General features: G+C 40.4%; 1 protein-coding gene across 1 annotated transcript; it reads right to left on the bottom strand.

The window, feature by feature from the left end:
- Positions 1-12062: 12062 nt before the first annotated feature.
- On the bottom strand, positions 12063-13897 carry CCL20 (chemokine (C-C motif) ligand 20). Its single transcript, XM_010568310.1, has 4 exons — positions 13816-13897; positions 13436-13550; positions 12593-12670; positions 12063-12302 (listed from the first exon to the last, which is right to left on the bottom strand). The coding sequence occupies exons 1-4, from the start codon at positions 13895-13897 to the stop codon at positions 12275-12277; spliced, it is 303 nt and encodes a 100-aa protein (XP_010566612.1). The 3' UTR covers positions 12063-12274.
- Between the last annotated feature and the right edge of the window lie 5776 nt (positions 13898-19673).

The following is a 19673-nucleotide window of genomic DNA, read 5'->3' as shown; positions in this document are numbered from 1 at the left end:
GGCTTCGGCCCGCTACCATAGCAACGCCCAAACAGCGCCTGCGCGCATGCGCGCCCCCCTCCCCCCGCCGCCTTCGGGCGGGAAGGGCCGCTGGGCGCCGCGGGTCGCCGGTGTGGCAGTCTCTCGTCACGGCTGAACGCCTGGCGTGCCCTCGGGCCGAGCGGGCTGTGTCAGCCGTGGCGGTGGCTCTTCAAGCCCCTCGGCCCGGCTCTTGGCATCTACAAGGCTAGCGCGGGAAGGGGGCCCGGCTGGGCGGCCAAGGCCTGCCGTGAGGGAGCAGGTCGCCCTGAGTTTATATGGCACTGTTTTTTTTCCTACTCTCAATTCTTTTCTATGAATTCGTAATGTTCAGGGCTTTTTACTGTTATTTTATTTCATCAGAACTATCCATTATGACTGCAAGATGTTACCAGAGTAGTAATAGCCAACTAGAAGCCCATCGCTATTTGTACAAACTTAGGTTTGCTTTTTCCCGGGTGTGTAGACTTAATTATAATTATCGCGCTGAATTTTATCTACCTTTTATTGTCCTTTCACTTCGTAGTGCAAGGCTTCTCTGCAGTTTTCATCGTCGGCTCATCTTGACCACCCTGAATGCCATCAGCTAGGACTGCTCACACCACATAATTCATACAGAGCTGCAAGGGCTTCTAATTTATGCCATAGAAAGGCAAGTATCAGATCTTCAAAGGCTACAGTGTGCTAAAAATTGATAAAATTTGGAGTGCCAGAGGCACAGGTAATGGCATAACAAATATATGAAAGCTATTTGAAAAGCAAATAGTGACTTAATTACTAAGGAAAGCAGGCAAAGATCAAAAGAAAAAAAAAAAGAAAACCTAGTCATCTTAATTTTTTTAAAGTGAAACTCAGGACAGATACACGAGTATGGAAATACTGTTTCATCAAAGACAGAAGAAAAAATATATTTGAAAAGAGATAACCAACATGGAATCATTAGAAGATAATGTATTACTAGAACTAAAAATTTGAGTCAAGCTTTATGCAGAAATGACCGTAGAGCATCAACAGGAGGAAGCAGTGAACACATTTTCATTTAGCGAATCTCCTCATAGCCCACATTATTGACAACGGGTCAACAGAAGACAGTCCCAGTCAGTGTTTAACAATACGTGACTTTTCCAAAAGCACCGGTATGGCTCCCTACAGCTTCACTTTGAAGACAGTCCTTTGGTTTTTGAAAGCCAGGAAGTAAAACACAATGGCCAATTCCAGATTTACTTTGGGACATGACTGGGGGACAAAGTGGTCTCTGGGTTTTTCATTCCCATTTGTTTGTTTAAATCTTTTGTCTTATTTGTATGTGGAAAGTCTTGAGGCAGATAAGAAATATTTTCATTAAAAACAAATAATTTGAACAGCTTTCCAACAGAATTGACTTACTTGGACTAACCGTATTTCAAAATAACTTTGAACAACCCCTAGTCTTGGTGGTCTCCAGTTTCTTAACAGCTTTTTGTATTTGTTTAGCATAATATGTATTCACCCAGATTATAATTTCAGAATATAAATATTTTTCTGTTCTTTTAACTTAAGTGATGTGAACAATGAACAGGGCACAGACACTGCTTCCTATGTTAACACCTTCTTTGTTCTTTGTAAACACACATTCATGCAGCCTTCCTGGTGCCTTCAGATTAATTAACACCAACTAGAAGTGCTACGTTTAATTTTTTTAGTCAGGTTGAAAGGCTTGATACTTGTCTACAGCATAAATTAGGAGTATCTGCAGTTCAGCTACAACTTACATAGTAAGCATCTCTTCAATTCTGTACTTTAGGGTTGTATTTGCATCATTGAATCAATTATTGCAATATTCTTGAGCAATCATTTTTTCAAGGTTTTGCATATCATATGCCAACAAGCTCTTTTTTGTTTGCTTTTCATGAGACATGGAAAGGAAAAACGCAGCCCCAGCCTAAACAGGAGAGAAGGAAGTGGAAAGGCTGCAGAGCTTCATGACGTCAGTACCTGGCGGTTCAGCATGTTCTCTCTTCACTTTCTTGCTGTAAATCTCCATCTGAACATTCATGCCTCACAGCTTGTCATCACCTGGGATTAAGAGGCAATAATAACACTGGAAGATGCTAAGTCAAATCAGGCCTCAGCTTTCACCTCCTTTCCTTGCTTCTGTAAGAAGAAGATTCAGGAACATTGGAGTCACGACAGAAGTCAATCCCTCTTAGCTCTGTGCCTGCTATCCAGACTGTGCCAAAGAGGCGCTGGCATAATGGCCTTGTTTGCTCTATTCCTATATAGTAACTAGAAAAAATTGCTGACCGCCTGAGCGGGGAACAAAGAGCTAACACTATGCTGAGTTGAAGTTTTTCCCAGAGTGCCACCCAGGACGGGCCTGTCTGCAAAATAAATATATAGTAACTAGCAGTATGTTTTTCTGACAAAACAGAACCACAGTTGTAGCACAGGTAGGATTACCTAAGGAGACTTTAGACAGCAAAGGTAAAAACTGTAGTGCGGGAATGAAGGGAAGGACTTAAACACAGCTAATTACTTGAGGACTAGTCAAGTAGGGCTTCTGATGGTACAGCAAACTGAGCTGAAGTCCATACCACTAAACCTTGACCATTAAAAGCAGAAATGGAACTCTTTCAAGTTCAGGGAAATGGGCAACTAGCATATACTTTTAGAAGGAAAAGTTTTAGACTGCTGGGGCAAAATTGTTGCCTTGATATTTTTTAGCATCCAAAGAGTGCACACAGCCTCTAAGCCATGAAAGGCCAGCTTCAAAGAATCTGCATACACACCATAGAGAGTTCAAAAATATCTACACTGGAAAGAAAAATTAAATGCTGAGATGTTCATCCAGGATCTGTAGCGATTTTTCTCTCTGGATGAGATAATCAGCTTTTATGTACAGAGATCAAAAGTATTGACGTTATCAGCCTGGAAAGGTGCATCACTTGCTCCCTGTGCACTTTTGCTTATGTCAGCAGTTCGCAGGAGTGGCAGAAAGTTAAGATACTATAAACCTCACTATCAGTCAATATTCAAAAGCCTTTGAAAGGCTGCAATGTACACTTATCTAGAATGCTGGAGACAACTATGTTGGACAGTATGAAGCAAAGTTAATACAGTTACAATGAAGAGCTTCCTTTTATGAACCCTGGGTTCTTCCTGCCAACAGAGGTTCTGAAAATCTCTCTTTTCTTGAGCCAAAGTACTGTCCTGAGAAGGATAACAAGAAGAAAGTGTTTCTGACTCAAACACACTCTCGCTTGCAGAGAAGAGCGAGTTTTAGGCTTCCTGATCTAAAGTTGTATCATGACCCACTTGTTCTGAAGTAGGTCAGTCTGTGGTATGCTGAACTAAATCAGAAAGGCCAGCCCAAGAGTAGTCTGAGTTAAGGGAAAGATGTAGAAAGCCACTTCCTATTTGTTATGTTAGTAATGGGTGCAGTGCATTTTTACTAAGGGGAGTTTTTGCATGCTGTCCTTTCTTATAATTGTCAGATCTGTCAGATGCAGAAGGACTGTGCGCTGATATTTCCTTGTTTCTGCTGGGTGAATTAAATGGGTTTAGGTAATTTTTTGCAAGGCTGTTTTATTCTGGCATAGATAACCTGCTTCCTCTTGCCCAGACAGACACCACTATACACATATACTTCTCTGTGCATTTAGAGCTCCTTCTCACTTCTGCTCTGTTATTTCCAATGCTAATCATGACACCACAGCCATGAAAAATGTTAAAACTATATTACTTGTATAAGGAACATGATCTTTTGGGAGTTTGCTATTTGCTAGGTAAGAGCTATTCTGGGAGAAAGAGCTGACTGTGTTATACAACAGACAAAGTGCTCTCTTTCCCAATCTTTGCATGGCTGTTTTTATCAATTTAAATTATCTCGAATTAAAAAAAAATAAAAAAATTACTAGTTGCTATTTGCCTAGAAAGTGTGTCACCTACAAGTTTCTGTTCACATGAATAGATGTATGTGTTGTTTACCTACAGTGAGATAATAACAAGCACCAGAAAGGAACAGTAGTTCTCTTCTTTGCTCTTTTCTTTCATCTTCCATTTCTGACAAACTGCTTACATATCCCATGCGGTCAGGCAAATTCCATATATTCTTACTTGTTTCAGTCAAATTTTCACTTAGCTGAAAAAAGCTTTTCCTTGCTGTCCACTTTTTAAAGGGAGACCCTTTCCTCTTAACCTTGCCAAGCTGATGGGTAGACCTGACAACAAAAAAAACCCAATAAAATATATCTATCTTACCCTGTCTGAGAAGAACTCAGAAATGCCTTTAATCTTTCTTTCCATGATCCAGACTGGGGCGGGGGGGAGGGCTGAAGACCTTTTTGTTAAAGAGAGCTCTGTATCATCCAGTCAAGACAGCAAAGCTGACTGTATCAGGTAATTATGCAAGTATTCTGCGGTCAGATTGTCTGAGCTGCAAGATGAAAGCCAGTGAGTTATCCGGATGCACCTAGTGAGGAAAATAAAGGAGCACTTCTCCTACGTATATCTAACACAAAATTGAGTCAAACCACTAAGTCAGGAAGAAGCAAAAATCTTCTGATGAATAACAGGATTTCTAGTAGGTCTACAATAGAATTGGAAAAGATAAGTAGTGAAAGCCACTTTGTTTTAGAAAACACAGCTTCATTACAGTGAAAGTATGTTCATCTCACCATTGTTTTTAATTAAAAAGTCAAAATAACTCATTTGGGCTTTTATATTTCATTTTTATATTGCCAAAATTCATTAAACATTTCACATAAACCATCATGTTTTCTACATATCTATATGCCTTCACTAAGTGTTGTAGTCCTATTGCATTATCTCTGTGTTTCTTGTTTTCTAAGTTTCCTTACTGTCATTTTGATGTACTTCATATGGATGTGCAAAACAATATATATGTCATCCATTCATTGTAATTAGCAATAATACAGCACTACCCACTTTCAAATTCATAAAACAGTTTTGCCTACTCGTACCAATTTGGAGGATGCTATAGAGTGAGCAACTCTCTGAGATTTGCAGTATCTCAGATATCTTTGAGGTTTGCATTGTCTCTGAAAGACATTTTGACCATTTGTTCCTAGTTGTAACAATATGAAACATTCAGATGCCCACTGGAACACATAACCATATTTTTCAACCAGCTCTAGTAAAATATATGTGAACAAAGAAATCACTGTAGTAAGGCATATAGCTAAAATATTATTTTTCAGATATGCATGACAAACTTTTAAAGTAATGTTTTGATTTGTATTCCTTAAGTACAGCCATATAACAAAGCTTATTCATACGTGAGATACTGCCACATTTGAGTGAACAGTTGAAGTCAGCATGCTGACCACTCTACAGCTCTGATTTATCTGCCACATTACATCTATCATTCTTGAATTCCCATTTGCCTACTTTCTAAGTTTATAGTGTTCTCACTAGCTTTGTGCCTGACCAATGATGCTGCAAGGATATTAAATTACTAGTTTAATCTTGACACTGTAATTGACAATTTCACTGCAGATTGGACCACTTGAACCCATCTCCACTGACACAACTCTAATTAGATGGCTTGACCAGTCAGTGCATAGCACCTTGCTATCTGCCCCCCCCGCCCCCGCGGTATGAGTCTGTAGCTTCTTACAGATTTGTAATGTTTCTCTGCCCTTGGTACCTAATGATGCTATCTACTGTCACCTCAATATTTGTTATATGAATTCTTGGTACAGAGTTTAACCCCTTGCAAGCCATGTTCCTTCAAGAACAATATGTTTTAATTAAATTTTATCATCCAGAAGATGTAGGAGGAGTCTAGTACAGTTTTGTTGTACTAGACCATCCTACACATAAATTTTTTGCCTACACTTAAATGTTTTGCCTTGGCTTATAGGCACATGGTCAGAAGAGAAGACAGTTACAATTTGCATCACAAATGTACCCTAAAGTTTGACCCAGAAATAAGAAATACTTTGTGCTCTGTTTTGTACACTTTGGTACATTCCTTCACTAATCACGGTACCCAACTGAACTGTCTCAATGTGTCTTGTTTCCTAAGTTGTTTTATCCTGTAGCTGTCTATTAAATGGATCCTATCATTCAGGCTTTCTCACTAGGGAGCCCAAGTGCTGGGCCACACTGTTCCCATTTCCAGAAGCTGGTTTGTCTCTCTCTCCCTCTATCTTACCATGAGCCTGTCTTACCAAGTGAGGTATTCTTCACAGGCTGAGAAACCCCCAACTAACAGAAAAGCGTATCTGATATCTTATTACAACTAACCATGTGTGTCTTCTCATTCACTGTGGCACAGGAAACAGTTAATGTTAGCCCTTGAGCAAGCTAGGTCTTCTCTGAAGCTTGTGGGCCATTACATCCATCTCCAGCAGCAAAGAAGTACAGGAGAAAAAAAACCTATAAACCAAATAGATAGAAAGAAGATACGCATCTTTAGCCTCAGCTAGAACAGCAATTTTTTCACTGAAAATGTGGCTCAAGATCATAATTTCTGATAACTGAAAGTAGCGTTCACTGTAAGAAACATGGCAATAACCTTCCCTTTAAAAGTAACTACTACAGCTGCTACTCAAAAACATGAGTTGGATATCAAAACATCATACAACTAGCTTAGGTGTGAAAAGTTGTTGAGATGTTCTTCTTCATCTTTTGTTTTCCAAGGCTTTCTCCATAATTTTGAGGACTAGAAAAAAGAATCACTGTGAAGCTTAGATTTTTAGGTAAGTCAAGATACTCCAGGAGATGGAGTATTGTGAAAACCTAGTACACTGGAATGCATTGGATCCAAAGGTCATACGAACAGATTTAACCAAGAGGTTAGGTTTGTAAATTAATACATGTAGGAATTAATGATATATGTAATGAACCTTAGTGATTGCATCTCACATGTTCCATGGACACCTCTCCAATAATAAGGATATTAACAATTGGGAAGGAACCAAATTTAACAGAGCCTGAGATACAGACTTTTTATCCACAGAATAGATACCCACACAAAGTCAACTCCCACTTACGTCAATCACCTCTTCTGAGAGTCAAGTAGCTCTTTCTTCTTGGATTTTCATATCCCTTTGCTGGCACTGTTAGTCTAGGAATATCTGCTATGTGCAATTCCTCTTTTCCTCACTTTTGTATGTGCAGCTGTGTGGCCATGATGGTAGATAAAATCCCTCTAGTGTAGGACATGCGTTGTAAGTGTATCCAGCACAATTCAGTATATGGACACTATATAGAGCATATCAGGTTTTTCAGGGCGTCTCAACCCAGACTATCGATTGTGTCCTTACAAAGAAAGTGTAAAAAAAAAAATATTAATGGGGTTTTCAATTTAAAGTTAGGGAGTAGCAAAATATCAGGAACTTGGAAATATAGATGCAGATGCTTACAAATAAAATTGTTACCTTATTTTGGGGGTATAACTGAAGTCATGTAAGCAAAACTATAGAAATGCTGTTGTAAATTTAATAATAACAATAACACTATTTTAGTGTCTACTTCTCCTGTGACATACTTGCTTTTTAAGCATACAGTATTCTAAATTTCATCTGATTCTTTTACATTAAATATATATTTTGGATTGCATAATCTTTGAATAATGGTATAAATTCAAGGAAGCTGGAAGACTATTAAACAAGTGCCTGGTTTTATTTACAGGAGTAGCTACATGAGCAATACACTATGCTTAACATATAATAGCAGCCACAGCACCTGTCCTGGTTTTGGCTGGGATAAGGTTAATTGTCTTCCTAGCAGCTGGTATAGTGCTATGTTTTGGGTTCAGTATGAGAAGAATGTTGACAACACACTGATGTTTTCAGTTGTTGCTAAGTAGTGTTTATACCAAGTCAAGGATTTTTCAGCTTCTCATGCCCAGCCAGGAAGAAGGCTGGAGGGGCACAAGAAGTTGGCACAGGACACAGCCAGGACAGCTGACCCAAACTGGCCAAAGGGGTATTCCATACCATGGGACGTCATGCCCAGTATATAAACTGGGGGGAGTTGGCCCGGGGGGATTGCTGCTCAGGAGCTAACTGGGCATTGGTTAGTGAGTGGCAAGCAGTTGTATTGTGCATCACTTGTTTTGTATATTCCAATCCTTTTATTAGTATTGTCATTTTATTATTGTTGTTATCATCATTATTCTTTTCTTCCTTTCTGTTCTATTAAACTGTTCTGATCTCAATCCACAAGTTTTACCTTTTTCCTTCTGATTCTCTCCCCATCCCACTGGGTAGGGGGGAAAGTGAGTGAGCGGCTGCATAGTGCTTAGTTGCTGGCTGGGGGTAAACCACGACAACACCATATCTATTGTATATCGTATTTAAGTGTTCTAATGCCAGCAACTCTTGGTGAGCTTTGACTAGAAGCTAGCTGCAATTGATAATGCAGAAGGAACAAACACGGCATTTTAAAAACCTTTAACAGAGTTAGGACGACAACACTGGACAGTTAAGGCTGACACCTCCTACAACAGAGCAACCACAAGATCATAGGAACATAGATCATAGTTTTCTATTTATGTACAGTCATACAACTGTAATCACTTAGTAAACTTAGCATACATAATGTACTGGTTTTCATCTGAAGACTAAAAACTTCTTTTACAATTCATTTTTTGGCAAAGGATGTTGCCTGTAGCCTGGTATTTGGACTAAGTCTGCCAGGGTGTAATACAGCTGAACTCAGCATGCAGAAGGCTTGGTACAACTGATGATCTGTATTGTTTTGATGTTTATCCAGCTGCGTGTATGCCATTAAAATCAAGTGACGTTGTCATAAGCTTAAGGCCCTTCTTGAATTCCCTGATTCACTTCTCAACAAAATTACAGCTGAACAATGCATTCCAGTTCAGCAGGAGTGAAGTTCAGTTACATGTGGGCTCATTGGTATTGGTAATTGAAAATAACTGACCAATTATCAACACCCCTATGAAAGAGCTAGAAGTGTCATTGTTACTGAGCACAGCCAGTAATGCTTGGTTTTCAGATACAGTTGAAAACATGCATACCACAGGCTAAGAAGGGCCTTCACCCATTTGTCTCTTGGATTTGCACATGCTTTACAATCCCCCTTTGTATGGAAGGTGGAAAAAATGAGAGATGAGGTACAAAATACAGTCTTCAGTCCTTCTGATAGTTAGGACCTACCATCAACTGAATGGTAATGCAACAAATAACTTGTTAGTACTTGCCCAGCAGATGAAATGGGGCAGGTTTTATATTTTAACAACAAAATTAAATCAGCAGAAGGTTTGCTATTCCTTACAAAAATCACTGTCCTTGCAATGCTGTTATTTTGTTACTTTGTACTGCAGCGGGAGAAAAAAATATTAAGAAATAAGTAAATCTAATTATGATTCCATATATGAAGAGAAAGTTTTCTGTCAAAGATCCCAAGCTAATGAAATGCTGCAATGTCCTGACTGGGAACGGTGTGAGATTGTTTTAGGAAAAAAAAAAAAGGAATTAAAAAAAGAAGCAAAAATAAAAATGTAAAAAAACCGAACAAAACAAACAAAAAACCCACAGAAAGAATATGCACAAATAGGATTCAATAATAATACTCCAACAAGCACAGGAATCACTGAGGACTGGTCTCAATACAGCAAGAGCAGGGACTTCGGAAATGAAGTATGAAGTTGTCCTGAGACTTTGAAGGGAAAGCTCTCGCACCCATTGTCCAAATTCTATCCAAGCTGTAATAAAAAACCTTGTTGGCATTTTGCAAGAAAAAATAATTTGTTTTTTAAAAAAAATAAATAAATGGAAGGGAAAAAGTCCCCAAATGACCATCTAATACTGTATCTCTAAATTATTCAACAAAATTGCACATGCTGAATTAGGAGCTGAGGGCCAAAGATACAGAGGAAAAAGAAACTTACCTAGACAAATGCAGAACAACCCTACCAAAGCAATCAGGATTCAGGTTTTCCTATAAATGGTCATGATTTTCAGAGCTGTCAGAACTTTTAACTGGCCACTTAAGGTTACTTAGAAAAATGTGCTCTGATCTGACGATTTTGGAGATACAGCACTCGCTTATAATACCTATTTGGGTCCTCAGGAATGCATGGAGGTACATGCTATTTTTACATGGAATTTCCTACCAGGAAACAACCTTGTCAATCTATGTTATTGAGCATAGAAACCAAATTTCAATTATTTTTTTTTTTTCCTCCAGTCAGGTTGGTTGTTAAAAAATATTCAACCAGAATAAGAGGAACTAAATAAAATCCCACGAGTCATAGCTCTGGGGATGAAGCATCTGCGGTTTTGCGGCAATGGAGCCATGGCTGACAAGAGGAAGGATGAGTTACAGAAGCAATACAAAACTTTTAACATGCACAACCTGGGAGTACAAAAAGCCACCCACAGAATTTCACACATCAGTCTTCACTTTCTTATTTTCCTCCCCTGCTTTGAATTCGCTGGCTTGGACTCTAGGCTTTTGTGTGCCAAGTTCATATACAGGTCTGGTTCCTAACATCTCCACCAGTGCCTACCTATTCCCAAGGTAGGCTTGGGGAACCTCACCTTCCGACGCTTTTAACATGAACCAGTCATTGTGTCCATACCATTTTGTTGGTGCCTGATTTAGCCTGTGAACTCTTTGAGTCAAAACAGGAGCCCACACTAGTGCTAGCAGGTATGAGGCAGAGCTCTGCAGTTTTGCCCAGAAGTTAGGGAAATCCCAGGGAACATGCTGGGTAATTACTCCTCACTGGGAGGCTGATAGCTCTTTACATAACACCCTTAATATCAGGGACATGGAATCCACCTGCTGGAAACTAAAGCCAATTATTCTTGCTCCTTCAGAGCTTCAACCACAGAGAATTGCCAGTTCCCAGATTTGCAGACCCACAAGCAGATTGCTTAAGTTCTAGCAAGTTTTGAAACCAGAAGATGACAGCCTTACACTCATGAACACAATTTAAAAAAACCAATACTTCTCAGCTCCTCTCTCAAGGACACCAAAAACGCTTTACATTTAAGTTTAAATTAAATTAAAATCAGTGCTTCTATCTCAATGACTAAAAGGTACCAAAAGCCAAGGTATAGATTTAGCTGCAAGACTCTGGTGCTGACAGTGAGAGGACTACACCTACACAGCCTACTTGGTGACATCCCTGAAGCCTGTGGGGGCCATTTAATAGTATCTAAAAAGCCGAGCAGCCTTCCCCATTCAACCTGCAGCCATGTCCTACATCCTCCATGAAGTCCCGTTATTTTTATCAGGCATCATTTGTACTGCAGTAGTGTCTGCAGACCTCCAACAAGAGATCCTGCATCAGGAAAACCTCATTATGCTAGAAGTCATAGGATACTATAGGAAACGCATAAAGGGGAGGAAAGCACTGCAAATATCTCCTCTAGAGATAGCCCTTTAAGTTGAGAGCAGTGTTATCATAATCGTTCTCAGTGGATGAGCTGGAAGCTTGCCCTGTAACAATATGTGTAAGGTTTCTCCTGGATAAATAGAGAAACTGGTAAGAGAAATTCTCTCAAATCTGATTATAAGATGAAATTGAGCTAAGAACAGGTCTTCCTGTTAAGCAAAATCTTCATATATAGCAGCTGGCTGGGCAAAAGGAAGGAATTATATCCTGTGGAGGTCATAGCTACCCATAGAGCAAACAAAGTGAGCAAGGTGGAAAGTGGCTTTAACAGGTGTGAATAATTGTTTCACCTGGAGGCTCATAAGCAAAGGAATTCATTTCAAGGGGAAGTCACCTTTTTCAATTAAAAAAAATAAACATATCACACAGAATGCAGATTTTAACATTTATTTTTTTAAAACTCCAATTTTGATTTTTTCCACAAGCAGGCTTTGTTTAACAATACTTCAAGAAGTATTATAATGCTAACTATGGTTAAAAGGAAACATTTTGGCACAAGAGACTGCCAAAGAAGTAACAGAATAAACAGAATAAATAACCCACTTTACACAGGCTGAACAAAACAAAAATAACATGCAATAAACTTAGTAAAATTCATACTCTGTACAACAGCTTAAGGTAGTCTTCTCTAAATAGTACTCACGTCATATTAGTAACATACACATATTAGTAAAAATAGAAACTTTAACTAAATGCTTAATTCAAGCAAAACAGCGATGCAATATGAATCAACTCAAGAAGTTCAACGGTTCCAAAGAAGCCAGAGATAGTGGTGAGTAAGCACACAACAGTGTACAAGACAACAATCTCAACCGAGAGGTTCAACCTAGTGGTTCTTCAGCCACGTCTGCGTGTAGTTCCCTGCTGGAAACCATATTACATTGACATCTTCTTGAGCTTATCGCTGTTAAAAGAATGAGACAACACACATAAATAATGACCTCAGCCACAGTTCCATCACAGATTTCTCTCTCTAACACCTCCTGAGAGAATAACTCAGGTAGAAAAAGGGACATGTGACATGACTGTCCCTGAGAAGACTCTGAAAAGGAGTAGCCATGTCTGACACAAGATGAAAAGACAAAGGTGTTCAACATTGCCATCAGAAGTGGCATTCAGGAGATGTAAGAAACAGGCCTTCTTACATGCTCTGTTTTCATCAGCCTAGTAGTATTTAGATTTTTAGATTCCTACCTCAGGAAAAGAAGATGCTTCTTCACCCAGCCTTCCTTAGGATTTACACAGGCATTCAGCCCACTGTAGGTGTGGAAACTGGAAAAGAAATAATCATAAAGAGATCAGTAAATCATTAGAAATCCCTGCTAGTAAATACTGCGAAGATGCATTTGGTCAAAAACATGCATCATGGTTACTCTATATAATAAACAATAGCAACTGCTTTTGTAAATGCCAGTTAGATATGGGATGCTCCACAACACCTCCGATACTACATGAACAAAAAGAAACACCTAATGAAATTTAAATGTAACAGCTGCTTCAATCTCAAGAATTATTTTTTGCGCCATAAAGTTGTGTTCAATTTATTGGAACTATTGAGACAAAGAACTTTGCTGGCGCCAGAAATAATTTGTGAGACCAAGGACAATAGTTGCTGTCAAGCTACAGTGACAGATCAACATTTAGGAGGGCTAAAACCTTGTGGAAAAAAAAAATCCAATCTGCAAATTAAGAAAGCTCTTGTTGCTTATGTGTCTGTTAACAGGTTTTGGCAAGCGAACACCCTGTGTTGGCTAGAGTGGCCCTCAGCTGGAGAAGAAGCATGTCTTTGTTTGCACAGTTGATTCCTAGACAGATTTATTATTTACATTGTATGGCTGTCCTATGAGTTAGTAGTCCCTATCAGCTAGAGGTTGTGTATTTTGTTTACAGGTATTATTTATAATTTTTTCAGTGAATTTAACATTTTGAAAAAGCAAGAAAAATCATGCTTATAATGTTCAAATCATTGTTTCTGCCCAGACATCCTAAAGTTAATACATGTCAGAAAAAAACAGGATCTTTTGAAAAGTAGCTTACATGATTGCATGGATATCACAGACTTCACTGGAGAGTTGTTCAGTATAACCCTTCAGGGCCCACCGAGGCAGACGCACTTTGGTGTAAGACAGGCAGCAATCCTGGTTGCTTTGTGCTGGAATGAAGGAAGATGACAAAGTAAATAAAACCTGTTTAGACCATGCTGCCATGCTGCCTAGGGTACTTGCTGTTCAGCCCCCTGACTATCCAGCTCCCCATCGACAGAAAAGGATTAGGCAGCATACTTCGCTGAAAAAATTCCCTTCCATCTCACCCTCATCCTGCTGCCAGCTGTGAGCATGCACACCCCGGCATGGCTGGCACGCTGCAGAGCAGCACTGAGAACTGCTTCCTGGGACTGAATGCCCAAGCTCACTCACCTTCAGAGGTGCCGCACAGGAGCAGCGCCAGGAGCCCCAACAGGGAAACCAGGACCAAGATCTTGCTGCTAAAGCCAGCCATTTCCACTCCACACAGCAGCTGTGCTCAGCTTCTGCTTGCTTGTCCTGCCAGCCTTCCCGTACCTCCACCTGCTTATAAAGGGGTGGCAGGAGCCATGGGAATTCACACGCGGGCGGGTTCCACTGTCATCAGCGGGTTTCCCCACAGCAAATTCCATCGTCCCCGATTTGGCCCCAGCACACCTTCCTGGTGCTATAACCGGAGATAACAGCATACTGGGGATTTTTTTTTCTTTTTTTTTAAAGTAGGTTAGAAGATTCAGCCAAAAAGAAAAGGAAATAAAATTCTGTGAGGTAATGGTTCTGTGGGTGAAGCACGTGTATTTTTAGGGGTAGAAGTGTGGGTTGTGAAATGAGGAAAGTCAAATGTAGGTAACTCTCAGTTACCTACAGAAACTGCATATCTGCTGTGCTCTAGTTTAATAAGCCCAGCCTGGGGGAGAGGGAGGTGGGCCTAACCCAGACATTCATTTCAGTATGGCATGCTCACAGGAGCTGGGTAACTACCTGCCATGATACCAAAGCACTACATTATTTACTGGCTGGCCAACACAGTAACATCAGGCTTTCCAGATTACTGCTTTCTGAGCTCTAGATGTAGCATTGGTGGGGCCATGTGGGCAACATTGAGTATTCATGGAAATGGGTTTCTTTTACCATATATTCACTGCCATCACTTTCTGCCAGTTTATCACACATCTGAACTATTTCATCTGAAACAGAGTTAACTTAAAAGCAAGTTGAAATAGGATTCTATTTTCTACTGTATCTGTACTGTCCAGAATGCATTAATGCTGCTTCATAAACAATAGCTGTATCTTGTTACTTTCCCATGCCAAACTGTACCTAAGTACTGTGCCTTCTGAACATTCAGCTAAAATGCCTTAAAAATGCCTCCCATGGCTTGGGAGAAACCCCTGGAGAGAGGCTCTGCCATTGCTGCAAGTACACGGAGCTGCTACTGAAGGCTGTTACTTTCCAAGGCTGCTTAGTGACCTGTGTGAAATGAATGGGATGGCTGCAGGCCAAGTCCTGGTCAGCTGGTATACACAGCTCCAGGTGGTTATAGAGTAATCTGAGCTTTAAGTAGCTTCTCTTTAAGGTAGAGCTCAGGGACACGGTCATAGTCAGTTCATAATTACATACCTTCTATTCTTCACAGACTGCCAGTACCATTCACAAGGGGTGCATTCCTATTAATTCTTCCTAGAAATATAAAAAATTTGAAGTCTAAAACAAACTGATATTCAGAGAAATTAGTTTCTCTATATAATAGCCAGAATTTAGGGAAGCTCGTATGGCTAGGATACACACGAGCAGCCTTGCAGGGTGCATGATGTCAGATATGTTAGAGATGCTTCTTCTCAGAGCCACTGCCATTGGCCAAGGGACAGGGGACAAGGCTATAAAGATCCCATGGCCTGATGTATGCTGCTTTTTGTAACTGCTTTATGGATCATGGTGAAATGCCTTTAAAATACATAAAGATCAATGCTCTCAGTATGCAGCTATTTCTGAATTGTTTTAAGGACTATCTGTCAGCATTAGGCAACGCTACAGAATACCTATCTAGAATGGTAACACCTGAAATGATGGAAGTTTCGCTTGATAGCTTTTTCCTTTCTGTAGATAGTAGTTAAACATGAATCACTCATATCAGGTATCAAGAAGCATCAGGTTGGCAATAAGCAATTCTCTATCTTCCCCATCAGTACCACTTTTTTTTTTTTTTTTAAACTGGCTGTCCAGTAACAACCTGGGATTTTTAATTTACTTATTATTTTTTAAGCAGTTCACACCATCCAGTCTCTATCAAGCAACTGCCTTTAAGAAGATACAAAAATTATGCATTGGGTTATCAACCTGCATTCCTCCACTTCCACCCTCCCATTTCACTCTAGTGTTGATACTAGGAAAGTCTCCAGCTACTTTAGAAAGAGAACTTTCTAAGATTGTCAAGATAGTAACCGTATCTTCTTATCCATGGATTAGTATCAAGAGCATCAAAAGCAGTAGGCAAAGAATAATTTTAAAAATTGCTAACAGAGCCTTCCAAAAAAAGAGATCAGTTTGTCCCCTGTCTTGCTAATGTACTTGTTACTTCTTAAGTTCACCACTCCCCATTAGTTTGGAGACTTGAGACATAAATGATTAGGGTGATTATAAGGTTTATTGATGAGGCAGCACATCTTTTAAAAAAAGCTAATACCTTAACTGGCTAATAAAAGCACCACTATTATTAGCAATATTACCTCACAATTATATCACTTCAAGTAATATTGAGTTACAATTATGTTGCTTACTATTAGTATTGATACAGTGGTTACATTAATATATTGGTTAAATTATTATAAAGAAAACTGAAAAATCACTAGTAAGTGCTATTCAATTGCAATTCTGCTGCCTTGCCTCCTGCACTGAATATTAAGATACAAGACTATCCTTCCTTACGAGTTTATCCCTTCTTACTCCCCCCTCCTGCACTATCTTTCAGACATAGACCTGGTGAAGGGTCTGGTGAGTTGTCCACAGGGGTTGCCCCCAGCATCCCGTGGAGCTTGGGCCCAGAGGCTGGCCTCACCACTGCCTGGAGGCAGCCATACTCCTCCTGTCACAAGATCCTCCCATTTCTTGCTCTGCTTCTTCATTTTATACCTTATTCCCCATTTTTTCCTTTTCTTGAACCCACCTTTTCACCACTCCTGCATCTCCTTTTATCTGCCCAAACTCCCCCCAAGTAAACAACTCACCCCTAATTCCTTTTCCTCATTGATCCCAAAATTTATTACACCCATACCCAAATTTGTGTTTCTTATGCCATTTCCTAGGCAATTACAGCTTAACATGTAATTACTGATACTGTTATCTAGATAGAGGTGGCCTTGATTCTCAAGCCTCCCTTCTGACTTTACAGCTCTACTTCTTCCCCATTCAGTGCTTTTTGGACAGAATCTTCCCACCTGAGCTTTGACACCCCTACCTGCTCCTAATTAAGCACAAGTAGTTTGGATACCAGAGCAATGACATCACCCAGTTAGTGCTCACCCCATACTTCTCCTCTGGTTCCCACCAGTGGCCGTGGTTGGTGCTGTGCCTCATGTTGCAGTGGGAGTCTTGCTCATGGTACTCATTTTATCTCACAGTTTGTTTGATTTAGGAAATTAGGTTAAAATTAAAAAAGCCATCAGGAGGGCCTTAACTTCAGGATCACTGTCCTTTTATTTGTACTTTGTGTGTACAAAGCACCTTCACCTTATTTGCATGAAGTGGTTTAAAAAAAAAAATCAAAGTAGGCTTAAAGCAAACAGCTGAAGAAAATTGCCTGCTAGGTCCTGATATGACTCATAACCATATCTTATCAGCCTTTACATTTACAGGTCCATAATGCAAACAGAAGGCAAAAATTATAAAAACAGGGAGGTGCTTATGTGTTCAGGGGTACTGATTATTCCCTGTAGATGAGGGGATGGTGACCCCTCTGACCACCCTGACCCAGTGAGACTTTCGGCCTGGTTTCCCTTAGCACCTGCATGACCAAATGGGGCCGTATGGACTGGCGGGGGAACTGCAACACAGGGTGGGCTGCCGGCCTCCAGGCCGGCAACCAGCACCTCAGAGTCTGTTCGTGGGCCAGTCGTGGGCGGTCATTGCTGGGCCAATACATTGTGTTTAGTGTCCTAATCCTGATGCAATTAGGAAGTTGCACATGGAGTGGGGGTCAACGAGGGGTTGAGGGAGGCCATTATTTCCCTGAGCTGGGGCCTGTGAGGCTGTGTGGGGAGGGCTGTGCCCAGAGTCTCCTCAGAAGGAGGAGAAGCCACAAGTTGTGAAAAGGGAAATTCTCATCAGACATAGTGAAAATCCCTCTTCATAGCAACGGGGGGTGAAGCACTGGGTCAGGTTGCCCAGGAGGAGATGTGAAAGCATAGTTTGAATACCGTTGGAGATACTCAAACCTCAACTGGACGTGGCCCTTCCCTGAGCATGATCTTACACTTGGGTTCCTTCCCAAGCCATGGTCAAGCCCACATTATTTTTTCTGGTTTTATCATGTCTAACTCTCCTTTTCTTCTTTTAGTTTCCTAACTTATTTGTCTCTTTCTGGCTTTCCTTTGCTGTAAATTTCTCAACTTCCCTCCCTCCTGTTTTCCCTCCTCAGATCCCCTCACAAACCCTGCTCGCCCTCCCTGTTGCGGCACTCACAGTAAGACAAAGCACCAAAACACAGATCAGCCTCTCCTAAACCTCCCCTCCTGTTGTTCCAGGGGCCAGAAGCAACAGGCCAAACCCCTCCTGTATGTATTACAGAAGATGAGGCAAAGATAGCCTAGGTGCCAGTGCTGTATAGAGCTGTTCAGTTAGAGCTGTGAAAGGAGAGGAAACACATCAGGGAAAACTGAGCCTTTTCCAAGGTAATGTTGGGAAACTGATAGTTCTGAGCAGTTTGGGGATGTTAAAGAGGAGAGCTGGGGAATCAGACCACTCCTGGACATCAGCTGCAAAGCTACAGCCTCTCTGTCCCCGCTTTCCCTGGTCACCAGGCTGCTGTCTCCTGGTAGTACACTTCCTCTCTTTTATCCCAAAGGCCTTTTACTCATAGAAGTACCTGCTGAAGGTCTGAAGTTCTGCAGGGATTTAATAGTTCAACCTTGATAAACACCCCTGTACCAGCAGAAAAATGGGCATTATTTCTGGGGTATGGGCTTGCCCCATCACTCTTCCCATTGTGGAGCAGCACAGAAGCAGACTGCCTGGTTTCCAGGTACACCTGGAGTTGGATCAATAAAGCTACGTCTGTTTTCATTTAAAATCTTGCGTACGAGAAGCTGTATGCACATGTGAAATTCAGATTTGTACATGATTTGGAAAGCAGTTTGAAATGCTTTGAAACTGTAGCCCCAAAATGGCAATCTATTTGACTATGCAGTTCTGCTCTGAGATCCCAGAACAGTCACACAGATGCAAGGCTTAAAACACTCCATTAACTTTTGAAGACAGACACAGAGAAGAAACTTTATAATCATTATTTGATTGATATTCTACAGCTTATAGTCACTTCTTTATGGGTATACGTCTAATATCAAATATGAAAGATTTAAAAACAAACATCTCATACCTACCCTGATGTTAGATGCTGTCTATAATATCTTAACCTGTCCCCTACAATAAGATGAGAAACATATTGATGGTTTTTAATTGGCAGCAATTCACCAAAATTTCCATTTTTATTCACCCTCACAAAGAGGTATTGTTTTATTACCTATTACAGCCCTTGTTAAAACTGCTGAAAATAAAGCATTATAGCAATACAGCTGATTAACCAGGAAGGGCAGAACCAAACAGGGGAAATTCCCTTCTGTAATTTCCAATGGTTTGGGACACCTCTGACAGAGCAAAGGGCAGGAGAATGCACTACTTCAAAGAAACAGGGCCAAATGCGAGGATTTAATAATTGCATAATCCCCAATGAAATACATAATAAAACCCATGCACAAAAGTTCCACAGGTAACTTGCTCAATACCTCTGGAGCTTTAGAAGCTGTGATGCAATACAGTGATTTCATGCAGATCAATGCTGGCATGACTGATAAAAATCCTTATCTGAAGGAAGAAACCAATTTTCACTAATTATACCCTGCACATCTAGAACAGATCTAGAAATACTATTGAATGACATTGGTTTGATGCAATTATGGACAAATTATATGCCTGTTGGGAGAAACGAACCTCTGATCTACCAAAAGTGCAGGTTAAGAGGAGACTGGTGCATCTGCTGT

The sequence above is a fragment of the Haliaeetus leucocephalus genome, unplaced genomic scaffold, assembly GCF_000737465.1.
Source record: "Haliaeetus leucocephalus isolate CR32 unplaced genomic scaffold, Haliaeetus_leucocephalus-4.0 Scaffold240, whole genome shotgun sequence".
In the NCBI taxonomy this organism is placed as follows: Eukaryota; Metazoa; Chordata; class Aves; order Accipitriformes; family Accipitridae; genus Haliaeetus; species Haliaeetus leucocephalus.
Note: the sequence above shows the minus strand (reverse complement) of the source record. Positions and strands in the feature narration are given on the sequence as shown.